Raw genomic sequence first — 13,074 nt, forward strand, 5'->3', positions numbered from 1 at the left:
TTAAAAAAAAAAAAAAGATCAGAATTGTACCAGGGAGAAAGTCACGTAGGCAAGAGAAGGCATGACTCCTACACAGATGCAGAAATGGCTTCAGCATTGAGGAGAAAGCCCCTGGCACATACCAGTCCCTAAATAATGTGTGATGGTGAGTTAGTGGGTACGGGGGGCCAGATCCACTGCCAGGGGCAGAACTGTGAGAAGCAAGGTTAGAGCAAAGGGGTGAGGCCAGATTACAGAGGCATCTAAAACTATGCAAGAAGTTTGGGAGAGACAGGAAGAGAGGTTTGCCTTCAATTAGCTGAAAACATCCTTTTCATTGCAATGCCCTCAAAGACAATCCAGATGGAAATTCATAGCCCAGACCAAATGGTCAGAAATCATCATAAGAGCAAACTTCAAACTTCTATGATCTTATTATAATTTTATAAATATATATACTCACATTTATTTATAGATATATATATATACACATATAATTACTATAGAGAGTATATTATTCTCTTTCATTTTCAGCTCCAGGGAATAACGTTTTTAACTAGAAACTATTGTCTGGTAGAGCTGTATCTGAACAACAATGCCATATTTGACATAGGAGGTATGTCTTAAATGTTTTCTGCTGATTGAATAGATTTTCAATTGAGTAATAACTGGTAACTATCGTACTGCTAATGGTATGCAAAAATCTATTTGAACATTTCTGTTGAAAATATGTGATGAAATCCATTTTTGAAAATGTTCTTATTTACATTTCATTTTGAAAAATGTGCTTTGGATTACAGTGTTAATGTAATATTGTCATGTGCCTCATTCAAAATGTAGAAGAATCTTTTTTTAAAATAGAAGTTTTGCCATCCTCCTGCACAGTTGGACACAAAGTGGGTATTAGGGAAGTGAATTTTAACAATATTTGGGAGCATTAATAAACATAACTTTATAAATGGTCTTAATGTTTTCAATGGCTATAATTTTTACCAGCCAAATTCTTTCTCTTTTCACTCTGAGTTAATTTTACATGTGTAACTATCTCTAAGTTGACAATTTCAAGTCAGGTACAAAAGTACATGATGCACTAGGATCATGAAATACAAAGAGATACAGCACAAAACATTTGTTTTAAATATCATGTATCATAGAGTCAAAATGTCATAAATTTTAAGATCCACCATGATTCTATGTACCATGGAGAAAGAAAATCTTGCCAATTGAACTATGATGGGGCTTTGTAAAGACACAACCCACTTTCATTTCTGTTAAAAATGTGGGAATATGTGAAATTTAGAATCAACAAAAGTGATATGAATATGTAGCTTCCTGTTGTGTAAAGAAAATATTAAGCTGAGCAATTTTGGGGAAGGTATTGAGTTAAGTGAGCAATTTTTCCCTTGATTGGCCTTCTGAATCTAACACTGACCAAACAAAACACAACAAAAAGAAGAGTAAGGAAAATAACCCCTCTGAAATCAAACAAAAAAAAATTATTGCTACAGAGAAAAAAACAGAAAACAATAATAGTGAAAGAAGTTGGCTCTCCATGTCCACATCACACTCAATTATTCGAATTCTTGTGCTTTGTTGTATTCTTAATGATAAATCACATTATTATTAATAATGACTCCTTGTACCAGCTGAAATGTATTCTTTGCTTTTGTTTAGTTAGCATGTTTAATTAGCATTAAAAATGTTTAAAATCTTGTAAAAAAATGTCTTTCAGGCCTGCACTCTCTGCCTTCATTGTACTTACTTCTGCTACACCACAATGAGCTAACAAACATTGACGCCACAGTGAGGGAACTAAAGGGGATGCCAAATCTGAAGATCCTAAGTATTAGTTTGTTTGTTTCTATGGCCATAAGTTAAAATAGTAATAACACAGAGGACAGGTGTCATTTTTTAAGTTTAAAATCGATCAGTGTTTATAGCGAAATACTTAAATATTCTTGAAAATAAGATTTAAACTTACTCTCTTTTAAAACATGTTGTTGTAAGAATAACAGGTGGAAAAAATGTTTTGAGAGATGACATGGCATGCCAAAGGGAAGTGACGAAAGCAACAAAGTCTTACCTGTTTAAATCTGTGTGTTTGGTTTTATCTCAGAAGTAAGTTTTAGCACGCATTCTGTGATTCCATTTACATGACATGTCCAGAATAGACACACCTATGGAGATAACCACACTGAGCACTAACTATTTTGAAATACATTCTTGTTTGTCCAGGACTGGGGGACAGAGGGGACTGGGGAGGCATAGCTAAAGAATAAGGGGTTGGGGTTCTTCTAGGGGTGATGAAAATGTTTTACAATTGACTGCGGTGATGGTAGCACATGTCTTCGAATATACAAAAAACATGAATTATATACTTACAGTGGGTGAATCGTGTGGTATATGAATTATATTAATAAAGCTGACACCCAAAGAAAAAAATTAAGTTTTTTTTAAGTTTTCCAGTGGGTAAACAGCAAATTTTATTCATGTATATTGAATCACACCCAGCAAGGAGGTGACCTACATAGTGGAAGAAAGTGTGAAATGGGTTGGAAAAATAAATAATACAAAGTTCTTGCTCAATAAGCTTATAATCTTGAAGCGTAAATAACCTATGCACGATTGCAACAGAGGATAAATGTTTCTGGGTGTACCAAGGGAAAAGACACTCAGACCGATGAGTGGGTTTCCAAATTCGAGAGTTAGGAGACTTGTTTATATAATGTCATGAAATAGATGTGTTTTTTTTTCCTATTCATTTTCTATTCATTTTTCAGAATTGCCTGAAACAATGTTTTGAATATGTGCAAACTGGTGTTGATGGTGAAGGTTCTGATCAGATCGATACATAGAGTAATTATAGTTTTCATATGCTTTCAGTGCTAATCAGGAACATCTACTGTACTGAGGAGAAATGACTCATGTGCTTATACATAGATTGTTCAAACCCAAATATTAAAATTATACCAAGTTCATGGGATTCCATGTTTTTGTTTTTGTTTTTGTTTTTTGTTAATCTAAAATTGTGTTGATTTTCCCTTTGGAAAGAAGTTGGAGACAGATATTCATAAACATACAATAATCTGAGTTGATTCCCACATCCCACATCTCCCCTCAGCATATCCACTCAGGCCAGAAACTGGGCAATTGGTCAAGACCATCCACCCTCCCTCACCGTCCTTACTCACTCACTAGTTACTATGTACCTATCACCAGCCTTTCTTCTCTGCTCCCCCCCATTTAAATGGGTTTTCATTATCTCTGGTTACTTCCCATCTTGTTCTTCTCAGAGCACAGGTCCAAGGGGCGCATTTCTATTGACTACACACAGGATGATGTCCCCTGGGGCTGGCAACATGGCCGCCTTGCCACCTTAGACATCTTTTAACATGCAAATAATCCCATGCTTATTTTTGAAACGTGATAAGGTCTATGAAAGACTCAGGACTGGCCCGTGTACTGGAATTACCTGGCCCTTGTGTGCTGAGCAAACACTTCTGTGATGAAAAGACTGACTATGCTAGATCTGGAACTCTCACGTATCTTCATTTTTCCATAAAATGGGCTACTAGCTAGCTCTCAGGATCACCTCAATTATTAAGCTAAATCTGTAAGACATGTTTTTAAAGAGCATTTCTTGACATTAATGTTATTTTGAAGCAGCGACAAAAACAAAAATAGTTTTACTGTCGATTATATAAATTAGATGATGAATTAAGATACTCGCAAACTAGAACGTCTGCTAAGTAGTAAGTAGATTTTAACAACATAACTGACATTTGAAATAATAATCGTTAAAACAACAACATATTTGATTGTCTTTCCTGTTGAGAAAATGCTTTCTTATTATAGTCTCATTTAAATCTTCACAGCAATCCTATGATGTGATTAGAATGATTTCCTCTTGAGTGGGGGGAATGCAAGTCTCTGAGCTTTAACCAAATGACTAAGAAATGTTGAAACTTAAACGCACGCCTTGTTTCTTTGTTTCACATTTATTCATTCACTTGTTTAATAAATATTTATCATCTATTCATTCATTCAGTAAATATTTATCATGCATTCACTATGTCACACTGTAATATATCGGGACACAGAAGTCCCATGGTTTATGGTTTTATAACTTTCAGCCTAAATATTTTTAGAGAGCTGAAGGAGCTTGATATGAAACTAATTGGATGATGTGCTAAATGTAAGAACTCAATAATTTAAGCAAATTTATTTTACAATACAAGATTTGGAAGTTAGCAATCAAGGTTGTCCTATCATAGTCAACAGGATTATGCCCTGAACGAAGGTGCCTGGCCCGGGAGTGAGCAGAGTCTGAAATCCAGTCCATGCCTCCCTTGTTAAGCGTGTGTGCGTGAACACAGAATTGTGTCAGCCCTGAGGTGGCATACAGTAGTGCCTTTTCTAGTTCTCTGAAAGGCTGTTCTGACAGCCTGGTAGTATAATGTCCCTATCATTACTTGTCACAACAGTTTAAGCGACCTCTACTTAAAATCATAGTGATTGTGGCAGACTGCCTCTGAGACGTTTCCTGTCCGTAACAGAATCACCATGATTCTCCAGAGGCTCTTCAGGTTCTCCTCTCTCATTCGGTCTGCAGTCTCAGTTCATTTGAGGAGGAACATTGGTGTTACAGCGGTGGCATTTAATAAGGAACTTGACCCTGTACAGAAACTCTTCGTGGACAAGACTAGAGAATACAGAACTAAGCGACAGGCGTCTGGAGGACCCGCTGATACTGGCCCAGAGCACCAGCAAGACCTAGAGAGGGAGCTTTTTAAGCTTAAGCAAATATATGGTAAGGCAGACATGAATATGTTCCCGGACTTCAAATTTGAAGATCCTAAATTTGAAGTCATCGAAAAACCCAGTCCTGAAGAAAGAATATAAAATTTATTTGGTGATTTGTCCTAGATTAGTTGTACAACTGTATCAGAATAAACATACATTTCTCAGCAAAAAAAAATAATAGTAATAAATAAAATAAAATCATAGTAATTGTAATTCAAGTTACGTAACTACAGTGGTTCCAGCTGAGAATCTTTGTAGTGAGATCTTTTTTTTTTTTGAAATGGAGCGAATGCTCTGTCCAATTTCCCAAAAAAAGCATTTTTAGAAAAGTTTTGGTAGCAAATAATGCACTTGACCCATTTTAGTTAAAGATATTATATGGGAAAAATGTTCCCAAGTACTAGACTACTAATTGTATTTGGGCAGTAATGTGCCCAGATTCAGTTTCTGTGAGCCTCATTTGCAATCACAGATTAGATTCAGCTCATTAATTAACATGAGAGATCCATGCACTTTCAAGTGTTAAAATTTTTGCCTTTTCAAGCCCTAAAACCGTATAAAATGCTAAAGTGTTGTTATTATTCCACTCCAATTACAAGGTCTTCAGAGGGTGAGAAAATAGCCTGGAGGGGAAACCTTTAATCCATTTCAGCATTTTCCCCTCCACCCGCATTTATGAGGAGGATTGCCAAGAGATGGCCCAGGAGACACAGGGCTGGGAGCTTCAGGGAGGCCTAACCCAGCTGCCGAGTGTGAGGTCCTGGAAACTGAATTCCCGACTTCCAGGCTGAGTCAGGAGGGCCCCACCTCTTCTCTCCAGGCGGTCTACCTTTCCACACCCTTCCTCTCCAGCTCTGTTTTCCTCTTCCCTCCCTTTCTGCAAAGTCTTTCTAAGTCAGGATCTACTTCCTGGCTGATGACTTTCCCTGACCTCCGGTCTCTCTGCCTTTCCCAGCACATGGGGAAAACACCACCACCAGCAACCACAAAATACTTTCTCCTGTTCCTAAAGTTTTACTCTCCTCATTTCTCTCAAGTTTTCTTTGTTTCATTAAGCTCCACTGTTGGAAAGTACACTTAGACACCTGCGTTCCTTAATTTTTAAGAGTTGCTTCCTAGCAATGCTTTAAGGATTCACCATAAGAGACAGGGTGCCCCTTTCAGGAGAGGGTCTCCATTTTCTTCAGGTTCTGCTCTTAAACGTTTTCTTTCCTTCTTCACTTGGCCCCAGTCCACTGTTGATGGCAAATAGCCAGGGGCTGAAAAGGGACACTGAGATCAGGGTGGGACTATGATCTCAGTGGTCTCTTCATTTGAGCCTCTACCTTAAATGCCCTTCAAGGTGGGACAACTCCTCCCAAACAACAAAACAGAACAATCACCAAATAAAAAGACCCAACTGGGTCTTTGCTGTTTGTGTTGAAGAAGAGAATATTCTGACCCCTCCAACCCTCTTCATCCCCTGCTTTAGTCCAAGCTCGCCTTTCAAAAATCGGGGATGATTTCCATATTCAGTACAAGCATATGGTGTGCAGTGGCTTACAGATTTTAAAGCAAGATGGTGGTAACAATGGAGATGCTGACCTTATTAAGTAACCTTGAGCGAGAACCTCAGAATCGTAGTGTCTGACCATTGACAGCTGAACTCACTCCTACAGGCTGTTCTGCATAGACATAGAACACAACTGCTTTTAACTTCTCTGTATCATTTTCCCCATCTATTAAAATGGATGTTTGGGGGCACCTGGGTGGCTCAGTCGGTTAGGCGTCCGACTCTTGATTTCAGCTCAGGTCATAATCTCAGGGTCGTGGGATCAAACCCTGTGTCAGGCTCCGTGCTTAGCAGAGTCTGCTTCTCTCCCTCTCTCTCTCTTTCCCTCTGCTCCTCCCCATGCACTCTCTGTCTCTCAAGTAAATAAATAAATCTTTTTAAAAAGTGGATGTTTTGGTACATTATCAATCACATCAATTTTCTTCAAAGGTGGTCTTAAACCATCATTTAAATGATGGTTCTTAATTTAGCTTTTAAAGTTTTAAAAAATTGACTGAAGTCAACTATTTAGATTACTTTTTTTCTCCTCTGTTTCAATAATAAGTAGCTTCATACATGTGACTCATGTAATTCAAGCTCGTGCAGTAAGGTAGTACAGACATTTTGATATATTATTGGATAGATGTAAATTGCTCAGACGCAGAATCCCAAATTAAGATAAGCAAGACAGTGCTGGCGCCACCGAGATGTACTCTCTAAGTAGCCTAGAGGGAGAGTGGATTAAATAGTATTAACCTATTGAAAGTGAAAGTGTAAGCAATTTCCCTTCATAGTTTCTAAAGGAATGTACCCATACATCACAGAAAGCTTTCAGAACTTTCAGACACAGGAAACCGATTTCATATCTGAGAAACTTAATTTATGGTAATTTTATAGCATCAATCCAAAACTCATAAATCCAAAATGTTAAATGTTTAATAGTATGAAGGGGGGAGAAAGAGTTGAAAATAAGATTACTTCTTTCTAAAACTTGAGAGCAAAGAAAAAAGTGAAAAATCTTAAAGGTGAGACGCCTCTCAAATTATTTAATTCTATTTTTTTAAGTTAATTTAAGCAGAGGCCGGGCTAACAGCCCAGTGTTCTGACCTGCTGTCCCGTAGATTTTACATTAGGATGAGATAAACGGAGGGCCACAATAAGCTCATCAAGTTTTCAGAATTGGGGACACGTTCTTAATAAGTCATGTAACAGCAGTAAATCTAAATTTGATGTTCTGTTTCGCTGAAGCTAGAAGGTTTTCAATTTACATAAAGAAGTGACTTAACTAAAGACTAGGAGAAGAAGCCAAGAAAAGAAATGAACTAGGAATGTTCTCAGAGGGAAAAGAGTATGAAGGGGAGGCAGAGTAAATGTCATTGGTACATGTCCTATGAGCATCACAGGCAGACTCGACTCCCGGCTGCTTGAACGCACAATAGGGTAATGAGTTGACAGATGTGATTCTCCAACACAGCAACCGCAGAGCAGACTTCTGCAATAAAGCCTTTGTGACTTTTTCTTCCTCCTGAACTCTCATTAACAACGATTGTGTTTTGCTTTTCCATCACTGAAGGAGGTTCTTTTCTCTTTCTGGCTCAAACTACAATGCATGATCCCTGTGGATCTTTTAAAATCTGTCCTTATTACTGGTTTAATATACATCCGTTCTACTCTCTGTCCAGTAGTTATAATTATTGGTTACCACTTTAAATTCCTTCCCTTTAAGATTAAAATGTAAACCCTTTTTGTCACTTGAGAAATCTTGCGAATCTTCCATTTCATTGTTCCTCTCCTTTCCACCACTGCATACACATTCCCTCTCTTTTTAAATTCTTGGTTGCTCCTGGCTCTCCAGTTTCTTTTATGCTCTCCTCATTCTGAGCGCTTTTGTTTATGAGCTACCAGGTGTCTTCCATTGCCTGCTTTAAGTCCTTCTAAAGTTCAAGTTTTCCACAGGGAAGAGCGATATGTAATGATTTCATTAGCCAGAAAAGTTTGTGTTTATATGATAAATATCAAAATGTTTTATAATCTACAGGGAAAACATTTACATGATTAACTTTTTCAGTTTTTAGCAAAAATTCTTGCGCTCTAACCACGCCCCCGTCTTCTTTATGTTGCCAATTGTTCTTTCCTGGGCTTCTAATGATTGATATTTTCGTGCTTTTATCAAGCCTCTCTCTATTTTACAGTCAAACATCACAGCACTACTCCTAAATTTAATATGTGCCATAAACGAGCCCCATTCCGTGATGTGGTCATACAATGGCTGGAACTCTTTCTACTACTGCCACCTAGTGGTTCTCCTCCCCACATGTATTTTCCAGAAGTGTCTGGAAATTCCAATGTAGGCAGAATCCAAGAGCTAAAGATGCCCTAGTGGCAATCATAATAGTGTTATTTCACATTACATTAAAGTAACCCTGTTTAATATATTCAGGGAAGAACAGAGAAGAGACTTTACTCTTTCCCTAAAAAATGAAACTCTCACGATTTCTAGGTGAGGGTTTTTAGAAATGTAGCTACACGTGGACGCGTAGGGCGTGTGACGTCAGCCACGCCAGGAGCTCTTCCACCTGCGCTTGCCTCCCACCTGCAGCCACCGGCAGAGACAGCATGATTTATTAGCGATCCCGGCACCTGAGCGAAGGAAGTCAGAGGCACATGCGTCTGGCCAGAGGGAGACACGATGCAAGATCAGCACCTGCTCAGCTCAGCTCCTGCTGAGATCTGAAGCGGCTACTGACCTTTACGTACTCGGAACCCTGTGCAATAGTTTAAGTGGAGAAAGAAAACTATATTAGGTCAGTGTCCTGCGTCTCTGCCCATCTCCAGGCGGCACCTGTGTGATCTTTGAGACTGGAAGAAGAGAACCAAGAGAACAAATGAAAGAACAGCATCAAGACCTCCACAGAGGGATCGCCTGGGTGGCTCAGTCGTTAAGCGTCTGCCTTCGGCTCAGGTCATGATCCCAGAGTCCTGGGATTGAGCCCCGCATCGGGCTCCTTGCTCAGCCGGGAGCCTGCTTCTCCCTCTGCCTGCAGCTCCCTCTGCTTATGCTCTCTCTCTGTGTCAAATAAGTAAAATAAAATAAAAAAAGACTTCCCCGGAGGTGTTTTCTTGCTCTTCCTTTACTAATTAACTTATGGACATGTTAAAATTCTCCTCGTTGGTGGTAGATTTGGGTCAACACTATGTATGTCCCCAGCACCTGGCACAGTTCTTCGTATATATATATAGTAGGCACTCACAAAATATTTGTTGAATGAATGAATTTCACAAATGGGAAATAAGTGCTGCTCTGAATAAGTGAGATCAGTGGGGCCACTGGTTTGGTCTGTGAAGCAGAGTTTTACATGTTCAGACGTTTCGTATTAATTCTGCAATTTCCTATATTTTATCAAGTGATAAATGAAACCAGTTTTGAAATCTGACATCTTAATTTGGATTCTTCCTTTGCAGCTCTCCACCAAAACCCTTTGTGCCAATACAACCTGTACCGTCTATATATAATCTGCCACCTTCCAGAAGTAGAATTTCTTGACCGAAAACGTAAGGATACCTCTTGCAGAGAAATATTTGAAAGGCAGTCTTATAACTCACTAGTTTAAAAATTCTGAAAGTCTTTGAAAATAATTCTCTTTGTAAGTGAAAGTTTTTCAATGATTTATTTTTGAAATTTTTGTTCTGTGAAATTTGCCCTAGGTTAGGAATTCATTTCTCTTGATCCCTGTATTGAAAAGGCCATCTAACTGAGTGTGAGAATAGGTCTCCTCATCCTGGTTTTGACATGAATGTGTTGAATGCCAAATCATCTATTCCTGGCATTTCAGTGTTTTATTTCAAAAATGAGAGAATTGGCCTAAATCTCTTAAGGCTTATTTAAGTTCTAAAAACTGTATTCTTTGAAATTCTCTAAATATATATATATTAAAACTTATATATTCAATGATAACTTCTTTATGAATACATCTTAAACATCATAGATCAACTAGTATGTCTGATTTATATAAGCCACAAAGATAATCAACCTCACCTCATTACACTTTACATTTTGGGGAAGCCTCTTTTACCTCCAAGTATGTTACCCATCTCTCTACCTACCTTTCTATCTCTATAGGTTTGAACAGTCTTTTTTTTTTTTTTTTTAAGATTTTATTTATTTGACAGAGAGAGACACAGCGAGAGAGGGAACACAAGCAGGGGGAGTGGGAGAGGTAGAAGCAGGCCTCCCACCGAGCAGAGAGCCCGATGCGGGGCTCGAATCTAGGACCCCGGGACCATGACCCGAGCCGAAGGCAGATGCTTAATGATTGAGCCACCCAGGCGCCCCTCTTTTTTTTTTTTAAGATTTTATTTATTTATTTTGACAGAGAGACACAGCAAGAGAGGGAATATAAGCAAGGGGAGTGGAGGAGGGAGAAGCAGGCTTCCCACTGAGCAGAGAGTCAGATGTGGGGCTCGATCCCAGGACCCTGGGATCATGACCTGAGCCAAAGGCAGACACTTAACGACTGAGCCTCCCAGGTGCCCCTATAGGTTTGAACATTCTTAATAATTAATCACTAACTTCCTAATGAGGATATATAAAACCTACATTTATTCCTGTTACTCCTCACAGCCCTGAGGAAATGAATGTATCATAGTTGTGATTTCAGTCATCCATGGTGATGTGTTAGAAAGTGTTTGGGGTGCATTAGGAGTATCTGTGCCTTGTGACATGATGGCATATATTGAGCATCAGTAAGATCATGGAAATAACTGTGATTGCCCTTCACAGTTTTGACAGCGTGTTCACATATAGCATAGCTCAGATAAACACATTATTGAAAGTGTTCAATTGTATTCTGAAAGCCTCTGCATCTCTATAATGCTATGCAATAACATTACTATTTGCATTTGTCAGAAGTTACAGAAGATGAAAGAAGAGCAATGATTACTATTTTTCACCATGAAAGAACTCATATTATTCAATCAATAGCATTCAGAGGAAGAGTAGATGCCTCGTGGAATCCTAGAGCACCATTTAAGCAAAAACCAGCCCAGAGAGTACCTCCAGGTATTTTGAAAAAAGAAGAAAAATGAAATTAAAATTCCTCAGACTTTGGCTAATTTGATTATAATAGTAACTGCAATTTATAATAAGCGAAGCACCTACATAGTGAAATGAATATTTTCCAATTTTATTAGTCTAATTAAAGCAATATGCAATTTTATCTTCATGTGTTTAAATTACTAAATTAAGTGAAGTAATGTGATAACAATGAGATATTATCTTGAAGTTCTTCAGTATCTAGTAGGCTCAGTAAATAAGCTGTGGTTGTTACTATTACCACTATCACTGGACAATTTCACCGATTAAATCTATAAGTTGTTGATAACATGGAAAAAAATATTAAGAAGAAATAAAGATCATCTGCAATTCCTTCACCCAGAAATAATCGCTGTTAATGTTTTGGTTGGATTCATATACACAGTCATCATATACAAGTATAACTTGAATATCTTCAGTGATGTTTCATTTGTTGGAATTGAATTTCTTCTATGTAACAGAAATCCAAGTTCAATGACTTAAGGAAGTAGAGATTTTTCTCACACAGCAAAGAGTACAAAGGTAGGGTATTCAGTGCTAGTGCAAAGTTCAATGATATCATCAGTGTTCAAGAATATATCTATCTTTTGTTCTACTCTAAGTGTGCTTTTCGGTTACAAGGTGGCTGTTACACCACCAGGCATCACAGGATGTACAAAAAAAAGGTGCAAAGACAAAAACCTTTCCTCGCAACACTTTGCCCAAGAGACAAACATAGGTTTGCAAAAAATAAACCAAAAAAGATTTTCTAGAAATGAAGGAAAAAAATGTGAATGGGGAAATAATTTTGAAGAAATTACCCAGAATGCAGAATAGAGAAAGCAAGAAATAGAAAATATTAATTAGCTGTTGAGACAAGGAGACACTGGAAACAGAAGGTCCAGTATCAGCTTATTTTTCCTGCAAGGAAAAAATAGAGAAATTGGGCAGAGGGTGATGTTTGAACTGATAATGACTGAGGATTTTCCAAATTTGATAAGCTATGAATCCTTACATATCCAAAGACATAAATACTGTACAATGACAAAAATCCACACCAAAGGCAAAATGATCTAAAAATAGAATGCAAATGGACATTACCTATAAAATAATAATTTATAGATTCACAACAAGCTCCCCAACTACAATTATGGAAGTCACAAACAGCGATCCAAGACCTTTAAAATGCTGAGGAAAAGTAATTGTCAACCAAAAATTCTACAACTAGCTAAGTTAGTCAAAAATGAGCAAGAGATTAAAAAAAAAAGATGTCAAAATCAAGACTTTCCCCTCAACTTTTTAATGTGAAATTTTCCTAATACAGGAAAACTTGAAAGAATGTTAAATACCTACATATGCCCATATATAATTTAATTATTAACATTCTGCCATTTTCACCCTTCATATATGAGGCTTTGCCTTTTTATTCATGAAGGACCCCCTCAGAAGATTCTCGTTACATCTGATTGGACATCACCAAACTCAATGTAAACTGGAAAAATCAAAATATCACTGAACCATTTGAATGTTTCATTGGTAGACATCATGACTCTTCACTCCTAAATAATTTAGCCTATAAGTTTAAAAATAAGGATAGTCTCCTATATGCCCACAATGCCGCCATCATACCTAAAAAAATACTTTTCGTACTTGTATTATTTAATATATAATAATATTCAAAGCTTCCCAG

The 13,074-nt window shown here is 37.7% G+C and overlaps 1 protein-coding gene and 1 pseudogene across 1 annotated transcript in view; both read left to right on the plus strand.

The window, feature by feature from the left end:
- Positions 1-13,074, plus strand: part of LRRC72 (leucine rich repeat containing 72) — a 37,449-nt gene that overhangs the window by 18,124 nt on the left and 6,251 nt on the right. Inside the window, exons 4-7 of the mRNA XM_036065760.2 lie at positions 514-595; positions 1,712-1,822; positions 9,776-9,865; positions 11,220-11,372. Coding sequence (XP_035921653.1) covers positions 514-595; positions 1,712-1,822; positions 9,776-9,865; positions 11,220-11,372 — 436 coding nt within the window. The remainder of the gene's footprint in view (positions 1-513; positions 596-1,711; positions 1,823-9,775; positions 9,866-11,219; positions 11,373-13,074) is intronic.
- On the plus strand, positions 4,417-4,954 carry LOC118518802 (ATP synthase peripheral stalk subunit F6, mitochondrial pseudogene; annotated as a pseudogene).

This window comes from Halichoerus grypus, chromosome 12 (genome assembly GCF_964656455.1).
Source record: "Halichoerus grypus chromosome 12, mHalGry1.hap1.1, whole genome shotgun sequence".
In the NCBI taxonomy this organism is placed as follows: Eukaryota; Metazoa; Chordata; class Mammalia; order Carnivora; family Phocidae; genus Halichoerus; species Halichoerus grypus.